The 23,907-nt window shown below is 50.7% G+C and overlaps 2 protein-coding genes across 7 annotated transcripts; one reads left to right on the forward strand and one right to left on the reverse strand.

Annotated features, from left to right (window-relative positions):
- Window positions 1-367: 367 nt before the first annotated feature.
- ZC3H12A (zinc finger CCCH-type containing 12A) lies at window positions 368-11,448 on the forward strand. 2 transcript variants are annotated; one of them, XM_042834089.1, is made up of 8 exons: window positions 368-472; window positions 616-1,185; window positions 5,226-5,365; window positions 6,099-6,333; window positions 6,819-6,925; window positions 7,037-7,376; window positions 9,815-9,950; window positions 10,677-11,448. In XM_042834089.1, exons 2-8 carry the CDS (start codon window positions 659-661, stop codon window positions 10,701-10,703), a joined length of 1,512 nt encoding a protein of 503 aa, XP_042690023.1. In that variant the 5' UTR covers window positions 368-472; window positions 616-658; the 3' UTR covers window positions 10,704-11,448. The 2 variants fall into 2 exon arrangements, with proteins under 2 accessions (XP_042690023.1, XP_042690022.1); XM_042834088.1 differs by lacking the exon at window positions 10,677-11,448 and having other exon boundaries at window positions 7,037-9,991.
- Window positions 11,449-17,432: 5,984 nt separating this feature from the next.
- MEAF6 (MYST/Esa1 associated factor 6) lies at window positions 17,433-23,626 on the reverse strand. 5 transcript variants are annotated; one of them, XR_006171296.1, is made up of 8 exons: window positions 23,513-23,626; window positions 23,274-23,389; window positions 23,077-23,164; window positions 22,839-22,884; window positions 22,047-22,236; window positions 19,223-19,280; window positions 18,574-18,607; window positions 17,433-18,197 (listed from the first exon to the last, which is right to left on the reverse strand). XR_006171296.1 is itself a non-coding variant. In XM_042834110.1 (7 exons), exons 1-7 carry the CDS (start codon window positions 23,606-23,608, stop codon window positions 18,189-18,191), a joined length of 579 nt encoding a protein of 192 aa, XP_042690044.1. In that variant the 5' UTR covers window positions 23,609-23,626; the 3' UTR covers window positions 17,433-18,188. The 5 variants fall into 5 exon arrangements, 3 of the variants coding, with proteins under 3 accessions (XP_042690044.1, XP_042690045.1, XP_042690043.1); XM_042834110.1 differs by lacking the exon at window positions 19,223-19,280; XM_042834111.1 differs by lacking the exons at window positions 18,574-18,607; window positions 19,223-19,280.
- Window positions 23,627-23,907: the final 281 nt, after the last annotated feature.

Raw genomic sequence — 23,907 nt, forward strand, 5'->3', positions numbered from 1 at the left:
GAGGACCTGTCTCTACACCCAGTGGTTATTCTGCGAGGAGGCACTCGGCGGGGGGGGTGGGGGAGGGGAGCTGGAAAGAGACCAAAGGGAACCGAAGGGGCCGGGGGAGGCGGTTGGGGCAGGGGGCGCAGCAGGCCGCAGCGGGCCGCACGCGAGGCCGCGGGCCGGGCTGTGCGTTAGGCCGCACGTTAGGCCGCAGCAGGCGGCAGCAGGACCCACGCGAAGCCGCGGACCGGGTTGTGCGTTAGGCCGCGCGTTAGGCCGCAGCAGGCCGCGCCGCCTCCCCACCCCGCTCCGCCTCAGGGCCGCGGCCGGGCGTGGCACGGGGCGGATCGGGAAGCGGCCGCCGCTCCGCCCTCCCCCTCTCTGCCCTTCCGCGTTGGCGCAGCGCTGCCCCGGTATAAAGCGGGGCCGCCGCCCGGCCCGCTCCGGCCCCATGGAGATGCTGCGGTGGCTGTGCGGTGGGAGGCCGGTAAGGGTTGGGCTGGATTCGGGGCGGGGGTCCTGCGGAGGGTGGGGGGCTCTAGGGAGGGCTGAAGGCCGGGGTTGGGGAAGGAGAGAGAGGCCCTACGGGCTGTGCCGTATCGCCCCTAACGCCGTCGTTTCGGCCCGCAGGTCTGGAGTGCGAGTGAAGGCCAAGAGACAGCTGAGGGTAGCCATGAGTGCGGGCAGCTTGTCCTCCCTGCTGGGCTGCCCCGGCTGGCGTGAGGCGTTCCCAGTGTTCAGACAGCAGTTCAGTCGGCTGGAGGAGAGGATGAGCTCCAGAGATCCATGTGAGAGTGGTTACCTCAGCCTGGGCCGGACTCTGAGCCGTGAGGAGGGCGTTGGGCCTGCTGTGCTGGGCATGGAGCCCGTGGGGAGCCCCACACAGGAGCCCCCCGACAGCCTTGAGATGCAGCTGAAGGTGGACTTCTTCCGCAAGCTGGGCTACTCCTCCGAGGAGATCTACGTTGTACTCCAGAAGCTTGGTCTGAATGCTGATACCAACACTGTCCTCGGGGAGCTGGTGAAGCATGGCCCGGCTGAGCGAGAGCCCACAGAGACCCCTCAGGAGACCAAGGAAGCTCCTTTGGTCCCTCGAGGAGGAGCTGCCAACAAGACTCCTGCACCTGTGCCACCTCTGGAGGAGAAGGAGAGTGATAACCTGAAGCCCATTGTTATTGATGGAAGCAACGTGGCAATGAGGTGTGTCTGGGGCTTGAGAATAGGCCCTTCTGGGGTAGTTTGTGCTTAATGTGACCCTTAAGTGCTCCTGTGAGGTTTTGATTTTCTCTACTTCTGTAGCTGTGAGGCGTGCCATGATCTAACAGCCTGGGGTCTGAAAAACTCAGGGTTTTTCACAAAAAACTACAACTGGATGTTCTGGTGGTGGCTGGTAATATTTTCCAATGTACATCACCAGTGTGTGTAGCTATTTCTTGAGGGTGACGGCCCAGATGGCTCCTTCTACTTGTGGTCTCTACCAGCTCTTACTGTGGTCAGTACCTATTCTGCCAGTAGCGGATGTGCTTCATGGGGAAACAAAGTTTCCTTCCCTCCTGTAGCTGCTGAGGAGGATAACTGAAGATACATTGTCCTCTTACCTAATAGTTTTATATAAGCTTCTGTAGCACTGAGTTGCTCAATACCTAATTATGGGGTTAATTAGAAAAGGCTTTAATATGATTCTGTCTCTGGCGTTGGAGGCCAGTCTCCAGACTGGGAGTCAGGTATTTTCGTGCATTGTGGAAGATGCTTGAGTTTGGAATGGGCCACTCTGCTAAAGAGTGGCCAATTCTGCTGCTTCTGACAGCTGTGATAGCAAGGCAGGGCTGCAGCCCATCTTCAGCATGTTGGATGTTCTGGTGTTGGTCGAGCAGTTTCTATCAGACAATGTAGGAAGGCCACTGGAGTTGTCTGACAATAATTTGGGCTTACAGGAATCCTAATAGTCATGGGGCACAAGTATCCTTGCACTGGGCACTTTTCAGTTCAATGTCCACACTGATTCTCCTTCCCTTATGATGGGAGTTGCTTGCCACCACCCCAGCTCTAGATGTTGAATTTTCCTCAGCTGCACACAAATGGGTGCCATTAGCTTAACGCACCAGATTTTGAAGTTGGGCTCCGTGGTTAAGAAGCACTTCTTCACTGTTTTAGTTTAATAGGTCTTGTAATGCATGTTTGTGTACACGTGCTTGCTTATTAAAAGAAATGAGTGCACATAGCTGTTGTGTATGTCATTGTAGACTTCTTCCTAAGGTGAAAGTGCTGAATGGAGACTTGTTTGCAGGTGTGGTTTTCACTGAGCCATGGCTGGCAGTTCTAAGAATAGAAGTGAGAAAAGGTGGGGTACGATCTGCTGTGTGCCCAGCTGACAGAGCCTCCAAGTCCCCATGCAAACATGATGCTCCCTGGCCCCACTCTGTTGTCAGCAGAATAAAATATTTAACTTTGGAGTCTTCAGGAGAGTCCTGTGCCCAGCAGCTGTGCTGTTACCTGAGATGTGGAGCTGATCCGTGTGATTCTTGTGGTGGAGTTTACCTTAGTTAAGTAGGTAGGCTTAAACAACAGCATTGGTTGCATTGATTGAATGAGGAACCTCTTACCCATGAGAGTTACCCCATAAAGTGCAGCAGATTACAGCAGATGTGACTCAGGCAGACCAGGCAGTAATAACAGTGGCAACAGGACAGAGTTTGACATGAGAAACGCGGTCTGGCTTTTCTTTTTTTTTAAGCAACTTGCTAGAAGGGGAATTCCATTCTGAAACTTCCTGTATTGATGGTGTGTGATGTTCCCTGCTGATTCATTTGCAGTGTGTACAGCGGCCTCCCTGAACAGCTCTTGACAAACATATGCAAATCATAGTGGAAATTAGCTTTTACTTCCTTCTAAGGGAATTTTTTCTTGGCTGCTGCCAAATCAGATCAGCCTGGCTGTAGGCTCTAGGGCGGTAGCAGGGGCTCATAAATGAGAAATAAGCAGAGGATGTTAACCTGTGTCTGTCTATAGCGAAAGCAGTCTGATACTGGCAGAGTTCTAGCTAATCTTTCCTGTGATTGTTAATGCTAACCTTTCTGTAACTTGGGATTCTTAATGGAGATAAGTGTCTCTTTAGGTGTGTGCTCTCTTATTAAATGCATAGTTCTTCTGGAATAGTTCATCTGGAACAACTCTTCAGTTCTCTTAATAGCTTCCGAGAAAGGTGGCTTGCTGGAACTAGAGCATGCAGGCTTGGCTGGGTTTGACTTTTCAAGTCCTCTAGAAAACAGAAACTGTTGGATTTGATTGCTGTAGAGGTGGGTGAGGGGGAAAAAACACTAACCTTATTCAGCTAGGAAGTGGCTTTTTACATATGCAAAACAAATCTGGGTTATATTTAAGAAGCCTGGTGGACTTGCTTTGATATAGTACAGCACAATGTGATGACAGTTGGAAAATAATGCTAGATTCATAATTGCTTTACAATGAAGCAGTACTTATTGCTAGACCTGGGAAATCTTGAATGTTTTTAATCCATTAATAAGATAATAGGTTTATTTCTATCCGAATGCATACAGCTTTTAGTTTTCATTCCTTTTAATATTGCTTTTTTTCATGATGGCCTAAGAAGTTTGGTGTTTCAGAAAGGGGGGAGAAGCTTAAATGTGTCAGCAAATTAGTACAGGGTTAAACACTTAAGCTTGTGACTTTGAGGACTGGGCATGAGCTCAGCAACACTGCTGTGTTGTGTGAGGTGTTGGGGCATCTGCTCAACCTTCCCTGTCTTCTTTCCTTTTCTCTCTGGCATTGTGTGAAGATGCTTCAGCCATTTCATGTGACCTGTGCTTCAGCTTTGCTTGCCCAGGTTTGATTTTTTGCACTGTCTCCCTTGTTGTGCTCTCTGGGGATGTGTTCACCCACTGGCTCTCAAGTCTCCACATCTGGGGGCATCTTTCCTGATTACAGAACATTCACCCTGCTGTGAGCCTGTGTACAACCTGCTGGGCTCCATGTGCTACAGGAGGCTGTCTTGTACCTCACAGTGCTTATATTCATCTTTCTCTGCCTCACCTGTGAGGCCCTGTGTGCATTCAGACAACGTCTAGCTGTGGTGTTTGCTTTGTGTTCTGTATAATGCACTGGGCTGTAAGTGTCTTGGAGTTGGTGTCCCTCTGTGATAGACAGGATGTGTTTGATTAAGCTTGTGTGCAGCTTTCAGCACTGATCCAGCTGTGCCCTGGAGCTGTGGGCCTGTTTCTAAGGTGCCTTTGGCTACAGAGCTCAATACAAATCCAGAGGCACAGCAACACAGCTGTGTCCTGTGCAAGTCCACACAAGACACTTTGCTTACAAAAGTAAAGATTAACAAACATTTCTCACAAATGCCCCTAATTTGCTGTTCAATCTTGTGGCTTGACACCACTTATCTTCAATATAATAAAACATGTCTTGGTGTCACTACAAAATGCAGGCTTAGATCCCCAGAATGACAAATCAGGCTGCAACAGGGAGACATTGAAAGTCTGCCAGAGCCATTATCAACAGCAAAGCTGATAACACTGTAAATAGTGGCACTGATAGAACACAACTGGTAGTTTCCTCATAGAGGTTCTGCAAACTTACTGATATGGAGTAATGAATAATGAAGCAGCTTTTAATATTGTAGGTGGTTTCTGACGCTGTTGCTAAACTTTGTTTCTTAGCTGCCAAGTGCTCTTGGGACATTGAGCACCGGTGAAGGGAAATGTTGATATTTCATGCAAATGTGCTATTTGCATGAAGCATCAGCAACTGAAGAGGCATCCTGCCTCAGTGCTGATGTCACTGGGGTAAGAGTGCACAAAATGGTGTGTTTTCCCTAAGTTATCAAAGCAGCTTCGTAAGCAGATCCCTTTGTGGAAGTGCAGTTTGCCCTGGCTTGGCCGTTGGCACACGCTAGCAGAAAAGGACAAAGGAAGTTCAAGATCACGTTGTACTCAGGGCTAAAAATAAAGAGCTGAAGCAAAAGGCCCTGCTTCAAAGGAGCAGTTACAGCTGCTTTGTTCTTGCCACTGAAAACTTGGCTGTTTGTTGGTGTACTGAGGTGCTAAAAGCAATGGTAAAACCTGGTGCTCTTCCTTGAGATCAGCATGTAATACTGATTCTTACTGCTCCAACGCTGAAGGTTGTTTTAATTGCTGAATCTGTTTGCTTAATCTGTTGCCTCACTGATCTGTGCATCACCTGAATATTGAAATCCTTTATTTTCTTCTTCACTGCAGCCATGGAAATAAAGAGGTGTTCTCCTGCAGAGGAATCCTTCTGGCTGTGCAGTGGTTTTGGGACAGGGGACACAAGGATATTACAGTGTTTGTGCCGTCTTGGAGGAAGGAACAGCCACGACCAGATGTACTTATAACAGGTGTGGAAATATGAAAGCCAAGAGCAGCTTTTCAGGCTTATTGCTTTGTCGCTTAATGAGCTTGCAAAGTTCTGGGTAGTTAGTAATTAACTTATGAATGGAAGATCTGAGCAGTAGGAGATCCAATAAGCTGTGCTGACCAGTGAGATTTAAAGTCATTAAATTCTCCCTTAAGCAAGTTCTTGCCTGGATCAGTTGGAATAATTCAGAGAACAAAGAATGTAATACTGCTCTGCTTAACTTGTCCTTCATGATTTGAATTCTCCTTTCAGGGAAACACCTTTATGCTATATTTGACTAACATGTTTGACACTAGAAAGTACAGAGTTTCGATGCACTAGAAGTAAAACCTCAATAGGAGTACAGTCAGGTTTCTTCAAATAGAAGGAAGTTTGCTCTCAGCTTATGAGGAGCTGAGATTTCCAAGTAAACCTACTCAAAAGTAACGTGTGCACACAGTGTTACTATAAAATATGCCAGTCTTAAATGCAAATCAGTACCTTGTATGCAGGATTTGGATGGGACACCCTGTGTTTCAATAGCCTCATGTTCCTGAGTGTTCCCAGGTGGGAATCCACCTCTGATAGACTCAAAAGATAGTATGAAAAAAGAGGGGAGGGTTGCAAAGAAACGAGTTGGCGTGCATTTTGTTCTTTACAATGTTACCTTATGGGTGGGAAGACCTTTTGGGCTGTGCACATTTGTGATGTGGTGACAGTTGTGCTTGTTGTAGATCAGTACATTCTCCGTGACCTGGAAAAGAAGAAGATTTTGGTCTTCACTCCTTCCAGACGGGTTGGGGGCAAACGTGTTGTCTGCTACGATGATCGATTCATTGTGAAACTGGCACACGAGTCTGATGGCATCGTGGTTTCTAATGATACTTATCGGGACCTGCAGAATGAACGTCCTGAGTGGAAGAAATTCATTGAGGAGCGTCTGCTGATGTATTCCTTTGTTAATGACAAGTATGTTCCCGCAGCGAGGGTAACGAGGCGTGAAAAAGGGAAAAGGGTGGTAGAGAATGGGAGAAAACAATCCCATAGATACTTCTGTAGAAGGAAGAGAGACAGGAGGAACTCCTCCCTGGCTGTATAAGGTATGAAGAACTGGACTCAATAGCTGCACGTGGTTTGCAGGTAGGAGCTCTGCTCTGGAGGAGTTCTTGGGAAAGCTCTAGTGCTTGATTTCCTCCCAGCGCTGTCATTGGCAGGCCCAGCCCCAAGTGCTGCTTTTAGTCAGCAGCACAGCACAAAACCTCTTCTGTGCCTGAAGAGAAGCACTTCTTGCCAGTCTGTACCAGGTGATAAGCAGTGAAATGGGAAAGTTTTTTAGGGCTCATAACTTTTAATGCTTGGTGAAATGGGAGACTTCTACAAGAAGTGAAACCCTGACCCAGAAAGCGAGCTGTTCCTGATTAAGATATCTATTTTTTTTTTTTAATGGTTTTTAGGTTTATGCCTCCAGATGATCCATTGGGGCGGCATGGCCCCAGCCTGGATAACTTTCTGAGAAAGAAACCTGTGGTGCCAGAACACAAGAAGCAGCAGTGCCCTTATGGTAAGATTTGCCTTCTGAACCTCAAAACTTCAGTCCCTATACAAGTGTAACTCGTGCGTTTGGTAAAATTCAGCTGTCATTCCTTGCTATCTATGCTTTTTTTCCTTGCAGGGAAGAAATGTACTTATGGAATTAAGTGTAAATTCTACCACCCTGAAAGGATCAATCAACCCCAGCGCTCATTAGCTGATGAACTCCGTGCCAATGCAAGATTGTCTCCTACCAGAAGTACCAGTGCTGTCAAGGAGGAGAAAAAGGGCAAAAGGGGCTCCCAGGCAGAGCTCTTGTGCTCTGGGTCTACAGAGAGTGATAAAAGCTCTTTGCAGAAGATCTCTGCAGAGAGGAAAAGCTTGACACATAAAACAAAGCCCAATGATGTTCCACTTCAGATCAAAGGCTGTGTGTCAGGCAGTGCTCCTGCTAACAGTGGGAGCCACAGGTCCTCTGAAAGGTACCAGCATCCTCATATGGACTCTCTGTCTTACATCTCTCAGGAGCATCTTGACTCAGGCATTGGGTCTCTGGAGAACCAAATGTCTGACATGTGGCCTTACAGATCTACCAGTCACTGTGATCACTCCCATGCCGAGCAGGTGACAGTCTGCTCCTGTGGTAGGCAGAGACCAGTCTACCCACACTCTCCCAGCTTAGAGCAAAACGGTCTGGTCTCTTACAAGCATGGTTCCCATAAATCTTCTGCCTCTGGTGCTAGCTTCTTGCAGTATAACCCTGAGATACCTCACTCAGGGCCACCTCATTCTTTCTCAGGCTATGGGGTACCTGTCCATCCAGCTAATGCTGGGCAGTACAGTCTCCCCAGTGAGTACAGTGCCCCTTCTCTTCCTTCGCTTCATTCTCGTGAGTACTGGTCTGAGCCCTACCAGATGCCTCCTCCCCAGGTGAGATCTACCAGCGTGCGAGATCCTCACTCAGTGCAGAGAGCCCCAGGGCCAACGTATGGTGATTCCTGCCAGTGGAGTGTCTCTGATCAGTTTGCAGAGGAGAGGGCCAATGTTCATGTCAAGCTGTGTGGCATATTCCATCCCCATTTAGTTGATGCTGTGATGAGCCGTTTCCCTCAGCTTTTGGATCCCCAAAAGCTTGCCGCAGAGATCTTAACCTACAAATCCCAGAACCCAGGTATATGAAGCAGATGCCAAGGGTAGCCAGCATGCTAAGCTTGTGGGCAGTGTTTGCACTCTGTAGCTGCCATTCGAGGGCTCCTCTTTGTTCCCTGCAAGTCCCAGCTGGAGGCTGGATACCAGAGGTGGCATGTTCACAGCGATTTCTGGTCTGGTCATGACTGTGTCCCTCTTAAAGATGTGAGAGTAGGTTATGGTCCCTGTCATCCTCAAAGGATGCTGAAGAGAATCTAGGTGCAGGACAGGAGAAAAGGCTGCTGTTTCAGAGCAGATCTTTCCTATGGGATTTACATGGTGAGTTAGGCACACCCTAAATTCCTGCAGTTCAAAACTGTGTATGGCCTCGTTCCTCCCGCTAGCTCAAGCTTTGTTTTGGCTTGGGTTGTTAGCAGGCATGCAGAGGGAGGATTCTGTGAGGCTTGTGAAACAAAAACATGTATGTGAAACATACGATCTCTAGTTGTGTGAGGCTCATTTCTGAGGACTGAAATGTGTTGTCGAGGCTGTTCCTAGCTCTTTGCTAAGTTATCAATCCAACGTGAAGTTAGGTTTAGCTGTCTTAGATTTGACTTTATTGGTGCACTTGTTTAGTGATACCCCTCCCACTTCAGCTCGCCTCCCTGAGCTGAGGCAGTTCTATGATATACACCACAAGTGCTCAGCAAGCTGCTCAGCTCCTAGAAGCACTGGGGGCTAGGAATAGAATTCATCCTGAGAAAGGAAGGAAGACCCGACGCTGCTCCGAAGCTGCAGTGAGCTGTGTTTGCTGGAGAAGGCAGTTAGTTGTCAGGATGTGGATGGCCGTGCTGTTGAGGCTTCTCTACAGATTGTCCTTGCCTGGTATCCTATCTTTGGCTATCTGTGTAACACTGACAAAGAGGATTTATGATACAGTGCCTTTTGTCTTCAGACAGCAATAGTTTTGAGCATTCAGTAAAACAGCTGCTGCCAATACTGTTCCTGAGGACTCCTTAATACTTTTCAAAGCTGTTGCTTCGTCTTCCTTCTCACTGATATTTTCCTGTCCCCTTCAGCTTTGTCAGACTCTAACAGCATCCAGAAATGTAGAATGAGACTTACTTGGTAAGGCTGTTCCCCTTTCATTCCTTCTTCCTCTAAGAAGTTGTGTGGTTTTGTTTTTTTTAATTGTAGATACTGTAATAGATTTTAAATATGCAAAAAAAAAAAAAAACCGATTGCTGTAGTAATTGGTTCTGGTCCTGGAATTTCACTGTGTTACGGTGCAGGGATGTTTCCTGCACTGCAGGCCAGAAGCAGTTGATTTGTTGATGCACATTGTATCTGTGTTTTGTGTGTTGGGTTTTTTTTAAGTACGTCCATCTCGTGGTTAAAGCAAGGCTGTCGAGTGGCAGATCATCAAGGGGAGAGTGGAATACAGTGGAAAGCTGAGGAATGGTTTTGTCTATTACCCACCTTCCCTCTGTCCAAGGAGTGACCTACCCAAACAGGCACCATGTGCCGTAAAAACCACAGGGACACAGAAACCTGTATACCTGGTTAATGATGATACATTACAAATTAGTAATGTTTCATGTTAGTAAGCAAAATGCTTCTTAATTTTAAGTAACCTGATACTTCGCGTATTTGTAAATTACAGGAAAAAGAAAAAGAAATGGTTTTTAATGTTATTGTCCAACAACTTGATGCTTGATGCTGTTGTTCATTAGTGCTATCCTTGACTCAGCCACTGTGTTACTTGGCGTGGTGTGTTTTGTTTTCCTGGCAGAGTGCTGATAGACTCCTGCAGTCGGAAGGCTAACGATTCCTGCTCCGAAGCTGACGTGTTACTGAACTTTGTGTATCATTATGCAGTGTGTAGGTTATGTACTGAGTGGAGGCAGCTGTGTGGAAGCCGTGGCGAAGTAAGAACCCGTGTTATGTAAATAAATACTGCTGAGTTGAACTTTGGGCTCTGCTGGCTTTTTGGAAGAGGTTATCCTGCCTCTCTGGGGTTCCTCTGATGCTCTCAGACCTCTGCATGGAATCTAACAGCAGCAGCAGTGGCTGGATGTTGTTAATTGATCTAAGATGGTAGGTCTTAAACTGCTTTAGTAGGTAACACATCCAGTTACTGAAGTGAACCCACTGTGCAGGGGATGCAGTGGTCATTAAGGTGCCACGAGGCTGCAGTGTGGTGGTGTGAGGGCATCTCACTTGTTGGTGTGACAGCTGTGCTGTGGTTGGGTGTCTCAGGTGATGGGGGTCACGCATTCCTGATCCTTCTGGGGGAACGTGTGGGTCGTGCAGCAGTTCTGTGGCAGAGTATGGAAACAAATGCACACGTTGTACAGTTATACAGCACAGCTGAGCCAGGTGCAGCTGCCACATCAAACTTTGCTCTGTAGCTTTGTTAGAGCTCAAAGGAAGTGCATAAGGGTATGAAGTGCCTGTTTCAGGTGCATCTGCTACCTGCTGTACTGTAGTGCAGCGTATTATGTGACTTGGCATGGTTTTTTTTATTGCCTTTAATAAAGGCCATGCTCTTAATTTAATCCAATGTTATTTTGAGTTCATAAAAAGGCAAGGAAAGCAGTTGCTCCTGGTTTTTGAAGTGAATCACTACGTGAAAGGTGACTTATCTGTTGCAGAGGACTCCTTTGGAGGCTGTTGTGTGAAGCCTAAGGAAGCTCATGGTGCACTGCATGTGTCCAGGACCTTGGTGATGGGTGAACCAAGTGATGTGTCAGCTCTGAACCTGGTGAGGACTTCTGTTTGTTGTAGTGGGACCTGCATCTGCTGCTGTAGTCGGAGATACTTGGCTGAGTGTGACTTAGGGCACACGGTGTGCCCAGCTCTGGGCTCTGCTGTTGCTGAGGGATTGCCAGCACATCCTGTGGCTCACTGCTTCCTGGTGCTCTGCAGGGGAGGACCTGTCACGACTGCAGTGGCTGCATTATTTCTTGTCCATCTAAATAGGTTAAATCTTCTTGTCAGCTTGCTCGTAAATTAAATGCAGCCGAGGAGATCAGCTGCAGCACCCTGTGGGGAAGCTGTCTGTACTTTAATGGGGTGACCGTGCCAGGGAGAGGCCAGGGCAGGAAAATCTCCTTTGATGTGAAATAGAGTAGGCCGAGGGGCTGTGCTGTGGTGCTTAGAGGAGAGCTGTCTCTTTCTCTTCCCAGCAGTGCTAGAAATAGGTGTAGAGGTAGCTAAACATCATCAAGGCTTTGCTTCCTCTGTGCAATGAAAGGAAGGGGAAGAGCCCTCCTTTGGAAGTCAGTGCAGCAGGATATCTTAACTTGCCCTTTCTTCGGAGTACTGAAGAGGAGCACGGTGCTGTGGCAGAGGTTGGGGCAGAGCCTGCTGCATTGCCACCTTACCTCTGTGTGAAGTGCAGCCTGGTCCTGGAGGCTCTGCCTGCTGTGCCCCCAGCTCTCCTCGCTGAATTGCCCTCTGAGCTGCCCGGCTCTCTTCTGCAGGAGGATTTCCAGGCTGTGGCTGGCTCAGCTCTGAGATTTCTGTACATCTTTTGAGGCAGGAATCTGACCTCAGCCTCCAGCCGGGGCCATGGGAAAGGGGCAGGTGCTCCTAGCTGTGTGGGGCAGGCTGTGCTACAAGGAAGCAATTCCAGCATGAAGGGTAGAGGGAGAAAGCAAGGCAGGAAGCAAGCAGAGATGCCTCAGCTGGAGAGAGGCTGCTGCTGTGAGATGGGAGAGAAGTGAAGCTGTGGGTGCTGCCTGCAGGCTCCTGCCAGTGCTCACCCTCCAGCCATGCTGCTTTACAGTGCTCCTCTGGGCCTTGTGCTCCTCAAGGCCAGGGTTTGCAAGTGACATTTTTTCCTTTAGGGAGCTGCATCAGAGTGGCAGAAATGCTTTCTCCACCCCAGCAGCTCCTCAAGCAAAGTTCCCTGAGAGCAGCATGGAGCTCTGCCCTGTGGCAGCACAGAGGGGAGCAGCAGCCAGCGTCATCCCACAGGGAAGCTGCAGAGCAGGAGCAAGAGGCTGCCCTGTGCTTCCTCTGGCTGCCTCCCCTGAAGGCCTGCATTGCACAAATGTTTTGGAGTAAATGCAGTGTCTGCTGAAGCAATAGGTCAGGAGGATTTGCATGGTGTAGTGGCCCAGGGGAAAGGTTTCTGCAGCCTGGGAGCAGCTCTGGCTCAGCCTGGGGGGAAGAAGCAGAGGGTAGCTGTGCTGTAGAGCTTCACCCATAGCTGGGCCAGGGGCACAGAGCAGGCAGTGGAGAGGCTGTGCTGCGCCCACACCTGCAGGTGTGCTGGCCTGGGGTGCTTAGCTTGGATGCTGCTTTTCTTCTTGCAGAAGTTGACCAGTTTGTGGCTGAGTTTTGCTGCAGCAGTCCTGGGAGTGAGTAGCTTACAGGGCCCCTGCTTCTGGCAATTCTAAGAAGAGTGGGGCTGTCCCATTTCAAGCACGAGGCAGGAGCCAGGTCAATGCAGGATGAGTCAGGCTACTGCTATTTGCATTGCATCAGTTCCCTGAGGTGTGGGCACTGCATGGGCACGTCAGGAGGAGCAGTCCCTGCATGCAGTGCCCTGGGAAGCAGGGGCTGCAGTGGGGCACAGTGCAGGACTGGGTTGGTGGCAGCTGTTACGCAGTGACACAGGGTTAATCGACAAGCAGCAGCAAACAAGTCTGGTGCTGGCATGGAACTATGCCCACAGAAGCTGTGGGGCTGGACGCCAGTTCTGGCTGTAGGACAGGGTCATACACACTTGGGCTGACCTTCAGCCACGTGCCAAGGCACAGTTCTGTGCTGATGCCAGGCACAAACTCCATATCGCAGCAAGCGGCAGCTGGAGAGAAGGCAGAAGAAACATGGAGTTTTCTCCTGCCCAGCCCAGATAGTTGCATTCCCCTTTAGCTGGCACCTGTTGGGAGCTGCTCAGAGCTGGGCACGCCTGGCTCCACCACTGCCAAGCTCAGTAGCAGCTGGTGGTGGCCCTGGTGCTGTACCTACAAGGAAGGGCTGAGCATGGGGCTGGAGCTGCAGAGAGAGCAGCTGAGGAGCAGCTGGTTTGCATAGGCTGCTCAGAAGGCAGGATTATCTGCAGGGCGGCAGGAAATGCTGCTGCCACACGCTCCTTTGAGCAACACGAGCCTATCTGCACATCCACAGTGAACATTTCCGTTAGTGAATCACGGCTGCAGCACAAATGCACCTGGTGCTCAGCACAGTGCTGGCTGCTGCCACGTGTTGGGCTGCAGTGAGGGCCTGGGGCAGGGCTGGGCACCAGGAGCTGCAGGCATCATGCTGAATAAATGAGACCTGCAGGAAGCAGCCATCCTTTATTTCTTATCAGCAGAAGAGAGGCTGAGGGCGTGCAGCCCCCACTGCTCTGGGGGAGGTGGGTTGGTGTTGACTGCTCTGTGCTCATACTGGAACAAATCCCACCTCCCATCCTGAGCTGTTCCCCATGCGTCCCTCCACCAGGGGCCTGTCAGAGTTGCAACACATGTGGGAAGATGCTGATGGAGGGGATGTATTCATCCAAGAAGGAAGTAAATGGGGCAGTGCTTGGGTTTTGCAATCCCTCCGTTGCCACAGCTCCTCCAGCTCGTGAAAGGTGATGGTGGGAACTTTCAGTGACCACAATCCTTGTTCCGGGACACTCCCGAAGCGTTGCAACAGCTGAGGAGGATGCTGGCTGGGTCCCCAGGGAGCACTGCCATTGCTGTGGACACAGCAGTGACTTGCCCTGGGGCAGAGCAGGAGGCAGTGGGTGGCCTTGAGTGGTGCTTGGCTCCCAGGTTTCTGCACTGAGCATGAGGACAACTTGTAGCACCGTGTTCCAGCACAGCACTGGCTGCAGTAAGAGCCACAGCCAGGACCCCATCTCCAAGTGCATGGGGAGCTGGCTCACTGCAAGCTGCCTCCTGGCAGTTTTGTGTTTTTGGGAAATGGCTGCAGTTCTGCTAAATGGGCTGGGCAAGGCAGGGCTGGGCAGGGCCCGGCTGGCACCAAATGCTATCAGATGAGGCTGATGAGATGGGCACATACAGGGACGTGGAAACGTGAGAGGACTGCACTGTCCCAGCTCTGGGTTGAGCAAGCCCCTGGTACCCAGCTCTCAGTGGCACTTACAGCTCCTGCCTGGCACAGAACCGCAGGCTTCCAGAAGCTGCCTGGGCATGGGATGAGCTGACAGTGTTGCTCCATGCAGCAGAGCCCTTTGGCAATGTGCAGGGGCTGGGAGCCCCTTCCCCAAACACCAGCTCCTTGTTCCCCTGCTGCAACCTCACGGCCCCAGCTCTACCTGCAGGATCCTGTCCTTCATTCTCATTCAGCATCTCGGCTTCTCCCAGCAGCTCAAGGCTGTCTCTGCTGTCCCTCTGCAGCAGCTGGAACAGGGTATGAGTGACTGTATTGGGGGGGAGGGGGAGCAAGGGGATCCTTGAGATCCTGAGGACCCTGCAGGGGTACCCACCCGTTGCCGCAGCTCTTGCTGCTCCCGCAGCAGCTCCAAGAACCGACTGCTCCACAGCAGTTTCTCAGCCCCCAGCTCGGTGCAGAGGAAGCGGACATCATCCTCCAGTGCCTCCAACCTCCCCACTGTGGCCTCGTTGGCATCACGCAGCCGCTGCAGCTCCAGCACTGCCCAGGCACCACAGCTCTGCTTCACCTGAGCTGGCACCAGGGTCTCACCTGCCCCTCAGCACCCACCTGTCTGCTCAGGCTCCAGCACAGCAGCAGCCGATCCGTCCTCCTCTTCCTCTCCCCCCTCACTGTCATGGTCCACCCCCAGCAGCTGGAAGGCACCGTGGACTGAACCCCATTGTGTGGTGCCCATATGGACCCTTCTGCCACCCAGCACCGCGTCACCATGAGTCCCCGCTGCTGGAGAGCCCCTGAGGGCACTGGGGGGTGCTTGGTGGGGGGAGGCTTTACCTCTTCAGCAAACTGGAAGGTGATGTCCCAGCAGCTTGTGTAGCACATCAGAAGGTACTGAGGGAGAGCACAGTGCAGTGGGACCCACTGAGGATGACAGGGTCTGAAGGGGGAGCAAAGACCCCACATCCCCAGGGCTCTTCACAACCTCCTGCCCAATGAACCCGGTTGCAATACTACAACAATGCGAAGCCCACACATGCATGCAGTCCCATAGTGAGGGAGCCCCATAGCACCAACCCACAACAGCCTCCAGAGCCACTGCAGCCCCTGCAGAGCTGTCCTGGAAAGGGACAGGAGCTGCCAGCACCCAGAACGCAGGAGCTGCCTCCACCACGGCCTCCCTGGGCTGTGCTGCTTCCTCATGGGGATCCTGCAGACAGGGATTGGAATGGAGACGTGCTGCAGATCCCAGGACAGGCAGTGGCTGCAGGATGCTCCCAGCCCTGCCAACAGGAGGGCGAGCAGCCCTCCTCCCCCATTGCTGTGCCCACTTACCTGGCAGTGCAGCCCAGCTCAACTCGGGCAGGAGGTGCAGGGAGAGCTGCTGGACAAGGCTGTGGAGGCTGCTGCTCCTCCTGCCTGCTGCTATGCCTTCAGCCCGTTGCTCAGGATTGCTAAATGCCTGCCTAATCCTCTTGCTGAGGAGGCTGTGCCAGGGATTAGGGGTACTTCTGCTCTACCTTCAGTCACCATAAGGACAGTGGCTGCTGGGCCACCACCGCTCTTTGCTCAGGATTCATCTTCTGCAAGCAATAAAAGGACTTTATTGTAACTGTATTTGGCTTTCATTGGCATTGAGGTAAAGCCTGGGCAGCCAGGTTCAAGGTCAGCTGTCCTGGCTTGGGGAGCTTTACACCCTCCAGCTGTGCAGGAAGAGAAATAAAGGTCTCAAGAAATAGAGGGGAAGGTTCAGGCGATGCCAGCCTGGCCCAGGCTCTGCCACACACCCCCTGGTGCAGGTGGCAGTGCTGCTGTGCTCAAACTGAGCAGACTCAAACTCCCATTACAACAGCACCTCGAGGGAGCTGATGCTGCAGCGCTGTCACTGCCGACAGCTTTTGCTCTGGGACGCGCAGTTCTGCTCCCTCTGCTGGAGCAGACCCCAGTGGACACCGTGGTTTCTCAGCCTGAAAGCTGCAGCAGGACGGGACGGGGCTCCTTGAACACCGTGATGGGCAGCCATCTCCTCAATCAGAACCGACTGAGTCTGTTTGTCCCTTTCCCTCAGGGACAAGCACTGCTGGGGAAGGTTGCAGCACCCCCAGTCCATATTGCAGGGACGCAGAGCCAACGGACGCTTTGCCATAAAATCTCTGGCACGTGAGGCTCCCTGTGTGACATGAAACCCTTTTGCTGTTTCTCTGCAGGGGAGACTTTCCAGCCCAAAAGGTCCAACGCTGTCCCTGAGGTCAGAGGTGCAGCACGGACCCCTCGAAGTCAGGCCTTTACAAACCTTGCTTTGGAACAGCAGCACCAGGGAAAAAGAGCACCAGAGAAAAGCAGCTTCTGTACCAAGGTCAAGTAGTCAGAAACCATCAGCTAAGATGTCTTTTTTTCCACAGCTATAGCAAAGCAGGCCCTGTTAGGACTTTATGCTATTTCCTACATCTTCTATTCCTCTCTCTTTTACCTCTTAAGAGGAATAAATTTAAACACAAAAAAGTAGGGCAGCTTTACTGCTCTCCCATTAAAGCCACTCTGTCCCAGCAGCTCCCTGTGGCCGAGCAGCAGCACCAGCACACACTGCTGTGGGCTAAGGCAGGAACCACCAGGAGCAAACACAGAGCTGCCTCCATTCCCTAACGAGAAAACAAGGGGGAACTGTTCTCCTGTGTTCACCTTCACCTGTAGGTCCTGCATGGCAGGGTTGCACAGGGGAGATGGTCGCTGCTGCTGCCACAAGGAGCTGCAATGCAGGACCCCAGGAAAGGAGAAGTGCAGCAGAGCAGAATTCAGGCTCCGCTGTAACAAGTGCACATAGAAGTACATGGAAGGCTGTAAGGCAAGTGCTACAACTTTTTACACAGCACTCTCTCTCCCTCCGAACTGTTTAAGCAAGCAAAAGCATCCCAGCACAGGAAACTGGCAATACCCCACCTTGGGAAAGGCACAGCTGCTTTCCACACTGCTATCTTGACTCGGCCACTGTGAAAAGCACCAAACATTCACCCCTCTGCGTGCTTTCCCAGCTGCAATCCAAATTGCTCATCCCTTATCTGCAGGCACGCCGCCAGCAGCACTGAGGACTGCCTGCCATCCAAGCCCTACCTTGATGCAGGATTAGTTGAACATGGCTGGAGATTAATGCCTGGCAATCCTTTCAAGCACTCCATGTTATGTCTACCGCAGGAGAGCGAGCACAAATGATTCCTCCAAAGGGTCATGGGACGAAAGCAGCTGCTATGTGAAAGTGGAGGAGCTGCAGCAAACTCCCCACAAAGCTGATGGAGAATAAAAAGCACCGGGAGACAAAATTTTGACTGAACAGAACACGGGAAGAGAGACGAATGTGACTTTTATTGTTTATGTACAAATGAGGGAAGTTTGTATTAAAAAGAGAATCTACCCAATGTCAAAAGATAGCAGAGAGCAAGGTGGCTCTGAGCTCCAGCCTCCTCTGCGTCTAAAAGCACTGTGCCAACTTCAGGGGATGGCATTCAAAAGAAAAGTCAGAGAAACTGGATGGCCGCTTTGTTCTCTGCTTACCTACAAACCAAACTGAGCTGTTCCACAGAACGAAGAGCCTTCCTCTCTACAGGCATTAAAACAAACCAGAAGCCCATTTATTAACGATGCACTTTGGTTTAAAAAAAAACAAAACAAAACAACAAAGAAACAAACAAAACCACAAAGCTACGTCTCAGTAACAAAAGGAACCTAAGTCTTACAGCGTGGATGGGACACAGTGAATCACAGCCCTATTCCAGCAGGAAAGGAAATGCCTCCCCACGGTTTTACAGAGGCAGCAGTAAGATCAGCCAATTGAAGGAAGCTCCTGACTGAGCTGGAAGCACAGAATAGCCAGGAATTGAGGACTACTACTACTACACCTTCATCTCCTGTCAGTCAGGGTGTCTAAAAATGATGCAAAGACATGTCCAAGGCTTTCTCCCCCTTGAGTTGGTTAGAGTGGATGGCTCCCTTCTGCACACACGTGGCCAGAGAGCTGCCACTGTGCTCGTTCAGATGACTGGAGTTATTCTTGGTGGGGATTCATGTAGGACCGGATCCCAGAATCTTCAGCACTGATGTGTCTAGTAGTCCTGCAGAGACAGAAGATGGACACGTTAAGACCTTTCTACTTCCACCTCTGCTGGCAGAGCTGGGATTCCTTGCCTTCTCTCATTCTACACGCCATGAGCTGAAGGCAAAAGAGAAAAGAGATTTGTTTTCAGCCCAAACCAGGTGCTTTTATTGGTGCACTTCATGACAGAACAGAAAGATGCACGTGCACACGCCTGAAGTGCAACCTTGCTCCGTAATGAGCCCACCTGGGCTTATTCACTATCAAATCTGGAAGACAACGCTTACACTTCATCCCTACACATTCCCCAAGCACAACAAACAACATCTCCTATCACGGCAGAGGAGGCTTTCCAGGATGAGCAACAAAAACAATGACAGAGCACTGATACTTACAGCTCTCGGCTTTTTGTTTAACTTGAGATCAATCCTGTGGTTGGAAAGATAAGAGAAACGTCCATTTCAATACACGACACAAACAGTAGGTTGCAAAGAACCAGCTACTGAATATGGCACAGGCTACGACAAAGGCTATTCGGTTAATTCAATCCACATTCTCGATTGGGCTGAGCCAAATCACTGTCCCAACATTACAAGAGAACAGCAAAGAGAAGGAGAGTGGATTCTTTGTTCTTTGCCACAATGCATATTGCGTTCCATTCAGGAAAAGAGTTAATAAAAATCACAGGGAAGTTGTGCAGCACAAGGAAATACTGTTACACACGCATGCTCTACGTTCATTGTTAGATGTGTAACTATGCCACAGGTAATTATCCAGACATAGTGGCAAGGGTTATTTACTAGGGACAGAGAGAGGAGTTTAAGATGGCAGGGATTACAGGAGACAGAGGTACGGAGTTGGTTATGGATGTCCAGAAGGAAACAACCAAATCTACACTGATCTCCTTCAGAAGCAAAGCCAGAAGAATCAGTTTTTAAACGACACGTTTAAGTTAAAGAGTTGATCTACTTAAAAAACGGAACAGAGAGGTCAAGGAGAGTGAAGTTAATTTAATTTTGCTGAAGTTATTAAATAAAATGTTACCTCCATCACGCTTTTCTGTTTTTTAAAAAAACTTCCCAGCCTAACCTAATATACATACCTACAATTAAACAGATAAACTATGGGTTAGAAAGGTCTCAAAAGGCACATTGGTGTCTACACACTAACAACACAGCACAAGTACTAATTCAAGTCAAACTTACTCAAAGTCATAATCAAACATGCCAGACGGGCTGAGGGGCAGCATTTGAAAGGAAGAAAGCAATAGAAATTAATACACTAACGAATTAAATAAATTAGTCGATTAGCCACCCTAGCGAGAATACTACAAATAAATAAGTAAATAAACAAATGAAAGCCAGTGTTCAAAATGCCACAAAGTTCCAAAAGGTAACTTGAAGGTTCTTGAACCAGAACGGGGCACAACAACAACAACATAAGAAGCACTGCAGATCTGACAGAGCCCCAGCCCCAGGTGGATGGTGGGGATGGAGGTGTTAGGAGCGGTGTTACGCAGGGAGTGCTGCGTGCTGAGGGCTGCAGAGCTCACAGATCAAAGCATGGATTTGCTCACAGAACCCAACGGGTGGTCAGGAAGCAGTGGCTTTGGCTGGATTACTGAGCAAAGCAAAGCTTGTTCAGGCAGAGGTGGAGACAACCATGAAGCTGCGTGGCCACGCAGGCGCTCGATGCTCCCTCAATGCACGCCCCACTCCCCTTGCACCCAAACATCCCTTTGGGAGCTCTCAAGTCCAACCATGGCTTGCTGCATTCCCACCCCACCTGTCAGCACCCAGCACTGATGGCACTGCGCTCTGCCCCAAAGCTCACTGCTCTGCTTGGCGCTTCTCAGCACTGGGTCTCTAAAAGGAAGGAGGGCTGTTTTCCCCTGAAACACTTTTTAGCCATGAGAATCATCATCTGGGCCTTCTGTGGTCTGAGGGAACAGAGGGTGGCTTCAATAAAACACTGCCACGTGATCTCCTGCTTTAATTGTCAGGAATTAAACCAGCTATTCACACAAGCTCTGCTCAATCTGAATCCAACTCTCCTCGCTGCCACTGGTGGCACAAGAGTGAGAAAAACTGGAGCTACGTGGAGTCAGTGCACCTTCAGAGCATCCATTCCCAGCACCTCCCAGTCCTTCAGGAACAGGTGAGCAGAACTCAAACGCATGCTGGAAATGAAAGAGCTTCTGAATGAGCTGTGCCATTAAAAAGATTGAGACTGGCTTTTGTTTGGTTCAAACCTTGAAGATCATTTGGGCTCTTCTGCTGAAATTTAGGGGACAGTCGTTAGCAGCAATCACAACTTCTAACAGTTTGCATTGCAGACCAACGTAATTACTTTCCACTACCTGGCCTTGTTAAGCATTACACAATATCTGCAAAATCCTTTCTGTACTTGGATGCATCTCTTAGGATGATAAGAATTGCCATACCAGTGCAGACCAGGGCTCCTCATGTCCAATATTCTGTCTCCAACAGTAGCCCGTATCAGCTGCTTCACAGGAAGGCATGCAGAAGAAAGCCCAAAGCCACACAAGCTTGCAGTAGGGCAGTTTCTTCCTAACTCTCATCACTACAGTTTGGGTTATGTAATGGAGCAAAAGAGTTTATATTATTTATGGCATTTGCACCGGCCCCCACTGTCCTGCAGCAGATTGCTTCGTGCTCCATCTAAGTGCTCAGCAGTGCTCTGTAATCTGCTCTCATGCTGTACCTCAGTTGTACAGACTGCTTCTCTGAAGTGGTTTAGAGATGTACTCTGCTACTTCTGGCCTTCCTCCCAACTGTCTGCAGGCTAAAAAACACTTCTGAACTGCTTCTGGTTCCTAGCTCAGGAGGAACCAAAAAGGACATCCAACACTTTGGGATGTGTGCCTGATGAAGGCTGCTGCGGGAAGAAAATCCTGACCTAGCAATTAAAAATGCTAATGACAGAAAACCTAACTAAGAAGAAGCAGTAGTTAATTAGTTTGCAGGCACTGTACCTACCTCGGTGTCTCTCAGACCTTTTCCCAGCAGTCTCTGTGACATCTATCGCTGCTATTTAAAACATTTGCAATTGAATGGGAAGGCTCCTCAAAGAGGAACCTCCACCCGGATCCAAAGCCAACCAGCTCAGTAATGATACCTAATGTGCAGGTTACACTGAGCCAGGGAAAGCAGCTCTGGAATTCAATGATTCCCAATTTCTGGGCCTTCAGCCCACTGTGCCTTGAAGGCACGCCTTAAGGGGTAGAAGTGGTCGCCTAAATTCAATCATAAAGAGTTCAGGAGAGCTGTTTCACGTGAATTTCAGGGCAGTTTAATAACAAAAACTAGTGGTCTGTGTGATAAAGCAACTTGTACACGCTGTAATCAAACGACTCTGGGACATGACAACAGAAAAGGTTTGGAGTAGAAAATGTAGTAAAGACACTGAGAGTCAGCAGCCCCCAAAACACTCTAAGTTGTTTTCCCATCCTCCTTCTCCAGAGAAAGCAGTGACATTCCTATCTTCCTTGGCTCTGTAGAAACCAAGGAACAATCACAGGAGACCAGGACTGTAATCTTCCTCTACTGCAGGGAAGACAGCTTTATTCTGCTTGAAAGAGAAAAGAACCGACAAGGCCTGGTCAAAAACACCACCGTCTCTGAGCTGTGAGTACCCTGTGCTGACTGTTGAGCTGCCTCTCATGCCTTCCCCTCCCTGACACAGCAGGAGCACAGGCTGCACACAGCTTCCAAGCAAGTGATGTCACCAAACGACCTGAACACTTTGTTATGCTCTCAACTTATCAGCTCCCTTCACATAATTAAGCCCGTTCAACAAGAGCTAACCATTCCCAGTGCGCTACTAGAAGGCTGCTGGTGCCACTGACCTGTGCCGATTTTTGTTCTTCCGTTTTTTGTGGCTGCTGTGGTGGCTCCCAGAAGTGGAGGAAGCGGCTTTTTGGGGTTTCACCCCCTGCACAGATCCATCCAGCTCCTCAGCATCCTCCTGGCTGGGTTCATTCTCCTGATTGTGGAAGTCTGGAGAGGTGTCGCTTTCCGTCCCGCTGCCCGGTTCACCTGCAATGGGATGAGAAGCAGAGCAGCCCAGTGGTTACGTCCCCACACTTCACATCTCAGGCTGCTCCTGCAAAGAGTCGGGGAGAAGAACTACAAACACTACAGAAACTGAAGTTTCTGGTGCCAAGAACTGGAAACGCAGCACCTGATCAGCACACGGTGAACCCAGAGTTATACAATCATAGAATCACCAAGGCTGGAAAAGAACCACAGCACCACCCAGCCCAGCCATCTACCATCTACAGTTCTCACTAAACCACGTTGCTCAACACAACATCCAAATGTTCCTTGAACACCTCCAGGGTTGGTGACTCCATCACCTCCCTGGGCAGCCCATTGCAGTGCCTGATCACTCTTTCAGAAGTTATGGCGACAGCAGAAGGAAAGGTCTGCAGCCTCCAGAATTGGAGCTCTCATCGTCTCCCACAGCCACGTGCAACTGATGGAGAGACACAGGCACTGAAATGCATCGCTTCAGTCCTTGTTTCTCCATTCAGAGCAGACAGCAGAGCCCAGTGAAGCGAAGATGGGGCCGAGCTGTGAGGAGAAGTTTAATTCTTCCCAATTCTGCCAACGGAGGAAGAAAGGAAAAGGTGACTTACGCTTCTCAATGAGCTGATCCTGAACTCCAGCTAACGCACTGACAGCCTGGAAAGACGACATGGGCAGTTAATGACAGCAGGGATGTTGCTTAACAGATGTCTGTGGGAACTCAGCCCCGTGGGGGTGTCACGGAATCACAGAATGGTCGAAAAGGAGCAATGTGAGCAGGGGGTTGGAAGTTGATGAGATGTGCAGGGTTATGGGGGGGGGAGGGGGGGGTGTCCCTGCAGCACTCACCGCTGCAGAAGTGACCGAGGATTTGCTGAAGAGCCGCTCAGCCTCCTTAAACTTGCGGTTCCTGCGGTCGTTTTTGCTGTTGGAGTTCCTGCAAAGGAGAGAGGAGGATGGAGGAGGACTGGGGGGGGGGGGGGCGGCCCGCCCCGGGGGGGGGGGTTGGAAGGCGGTTGGGGAAGGGAGGGGAGGTTGGTCCGTACTTCTGGTTGGTGAGGTAACGGTCCCATCCGCGGATGATGTTGCCGTACATCTGCGTGTCCTCCAGGTAGCTGCCTTCGAACGCGTAGATCTGCCGCTCCAGGTTGGCCAGCGTCTCCTGCCGGGCAAAGCGCTGAGCGGGCCGGGCCCCGCCGCACGGCGACGGCCGCGACCGCCGTTCATCGCCGTTCACCGCCCGTCCGCCCCGCCGCCTCCCCGCCCCGCTCCGCGCCCAGCTCACCGCCAGCTCCTGTTTGCGCTTCACCAGCTCGGCCAGCTCCCGCCGGGTATCGGGGATCTGCGGAGGTCCGCCGGCCTTGGCGTGCAGCGCGGCCATGGCGGCTGCGGCCCTGCGCTGAGCGGGCGGGGCTGAGGGGAGGAGCCGGCGGGGGGCAGCGCTGAGCTCCGCGCCGCCCCGATGGGGAAACGGGAACTGCGAGCGGAGCTGAGGGCCGGCGGGGTTCACGGGATGGCCGGGGTTGGAAGGGAGCTCAGGGATCACGAAGCTCCAACCCCCCGCCACACGCAGGGCCACCAACCTCCACATTTCACAGCAGCCCAGGGCCCCATCCAACCTGGCCTTGAACACCTCCAGGGATGGACGGGGCATCACAGCCTCTCTGGGCAGCTGTTCCA

The sequence above is a fragment of the Centrocercus urophasianus genome, unplaced genomic scaffold, assembly GCF_019232065.1.
Source record: "Centrocercus urophasianus isolate 14NV4802_14NV808 unplaced genomic scaffold, USGS_Curo_1.0 seq_43, whole genome shotgun sequence".
Lineage (NCBI taxonomy): Eukaryota > Metazoa > Chordata > Aves > Galliformes > Phasianidae > Centrocercus > Centrocercus urophasianus.

Coding starts and splice junctions, on each gene's coding strand:
- MEAF6 (XM_042834109.1), bottom strand. CDS start 23,608: ATGGCCGCGCTGCACGCCAAGGCCGGCGGACCTCCGCAGATCCCCGAT. Junction 23,165..23,273: donor CGTTACCTCACCAACCAGAA/GTACGGACCAAC, acceptor TCTCCTTTGCAG/GAACTCCAACAGCAAAAACG. Junction 18,608..22,046: donor AAGAACAAAAATCGGCACAG/GTCAGTGGCACC, acceptor TTCCAACCACAG/GATTGATCTCAAGTTAAACA.
- ZC3H12A (XM_042834088.1), top strand. CDS start 659: ATGAGTGCGGGCAGCTTGTCCTCCCTGCTGGGCTGCCCCGGCTGGCGT. Junction 1,186..5,225: donor GGAAGCAACGTGGCAATGAG/GTGTGTCTGGGG, acceptor TCTTCACTGCAG/CCATGGAAATAAAGAGGTGT. Junction 6,926..7,036: donor GAAGCAGCAGTGCCCTTATG/GTAAGATTTGCC, acceptor TTTTCCTTGCAG/GGAAGAAATGTACTTATGGA.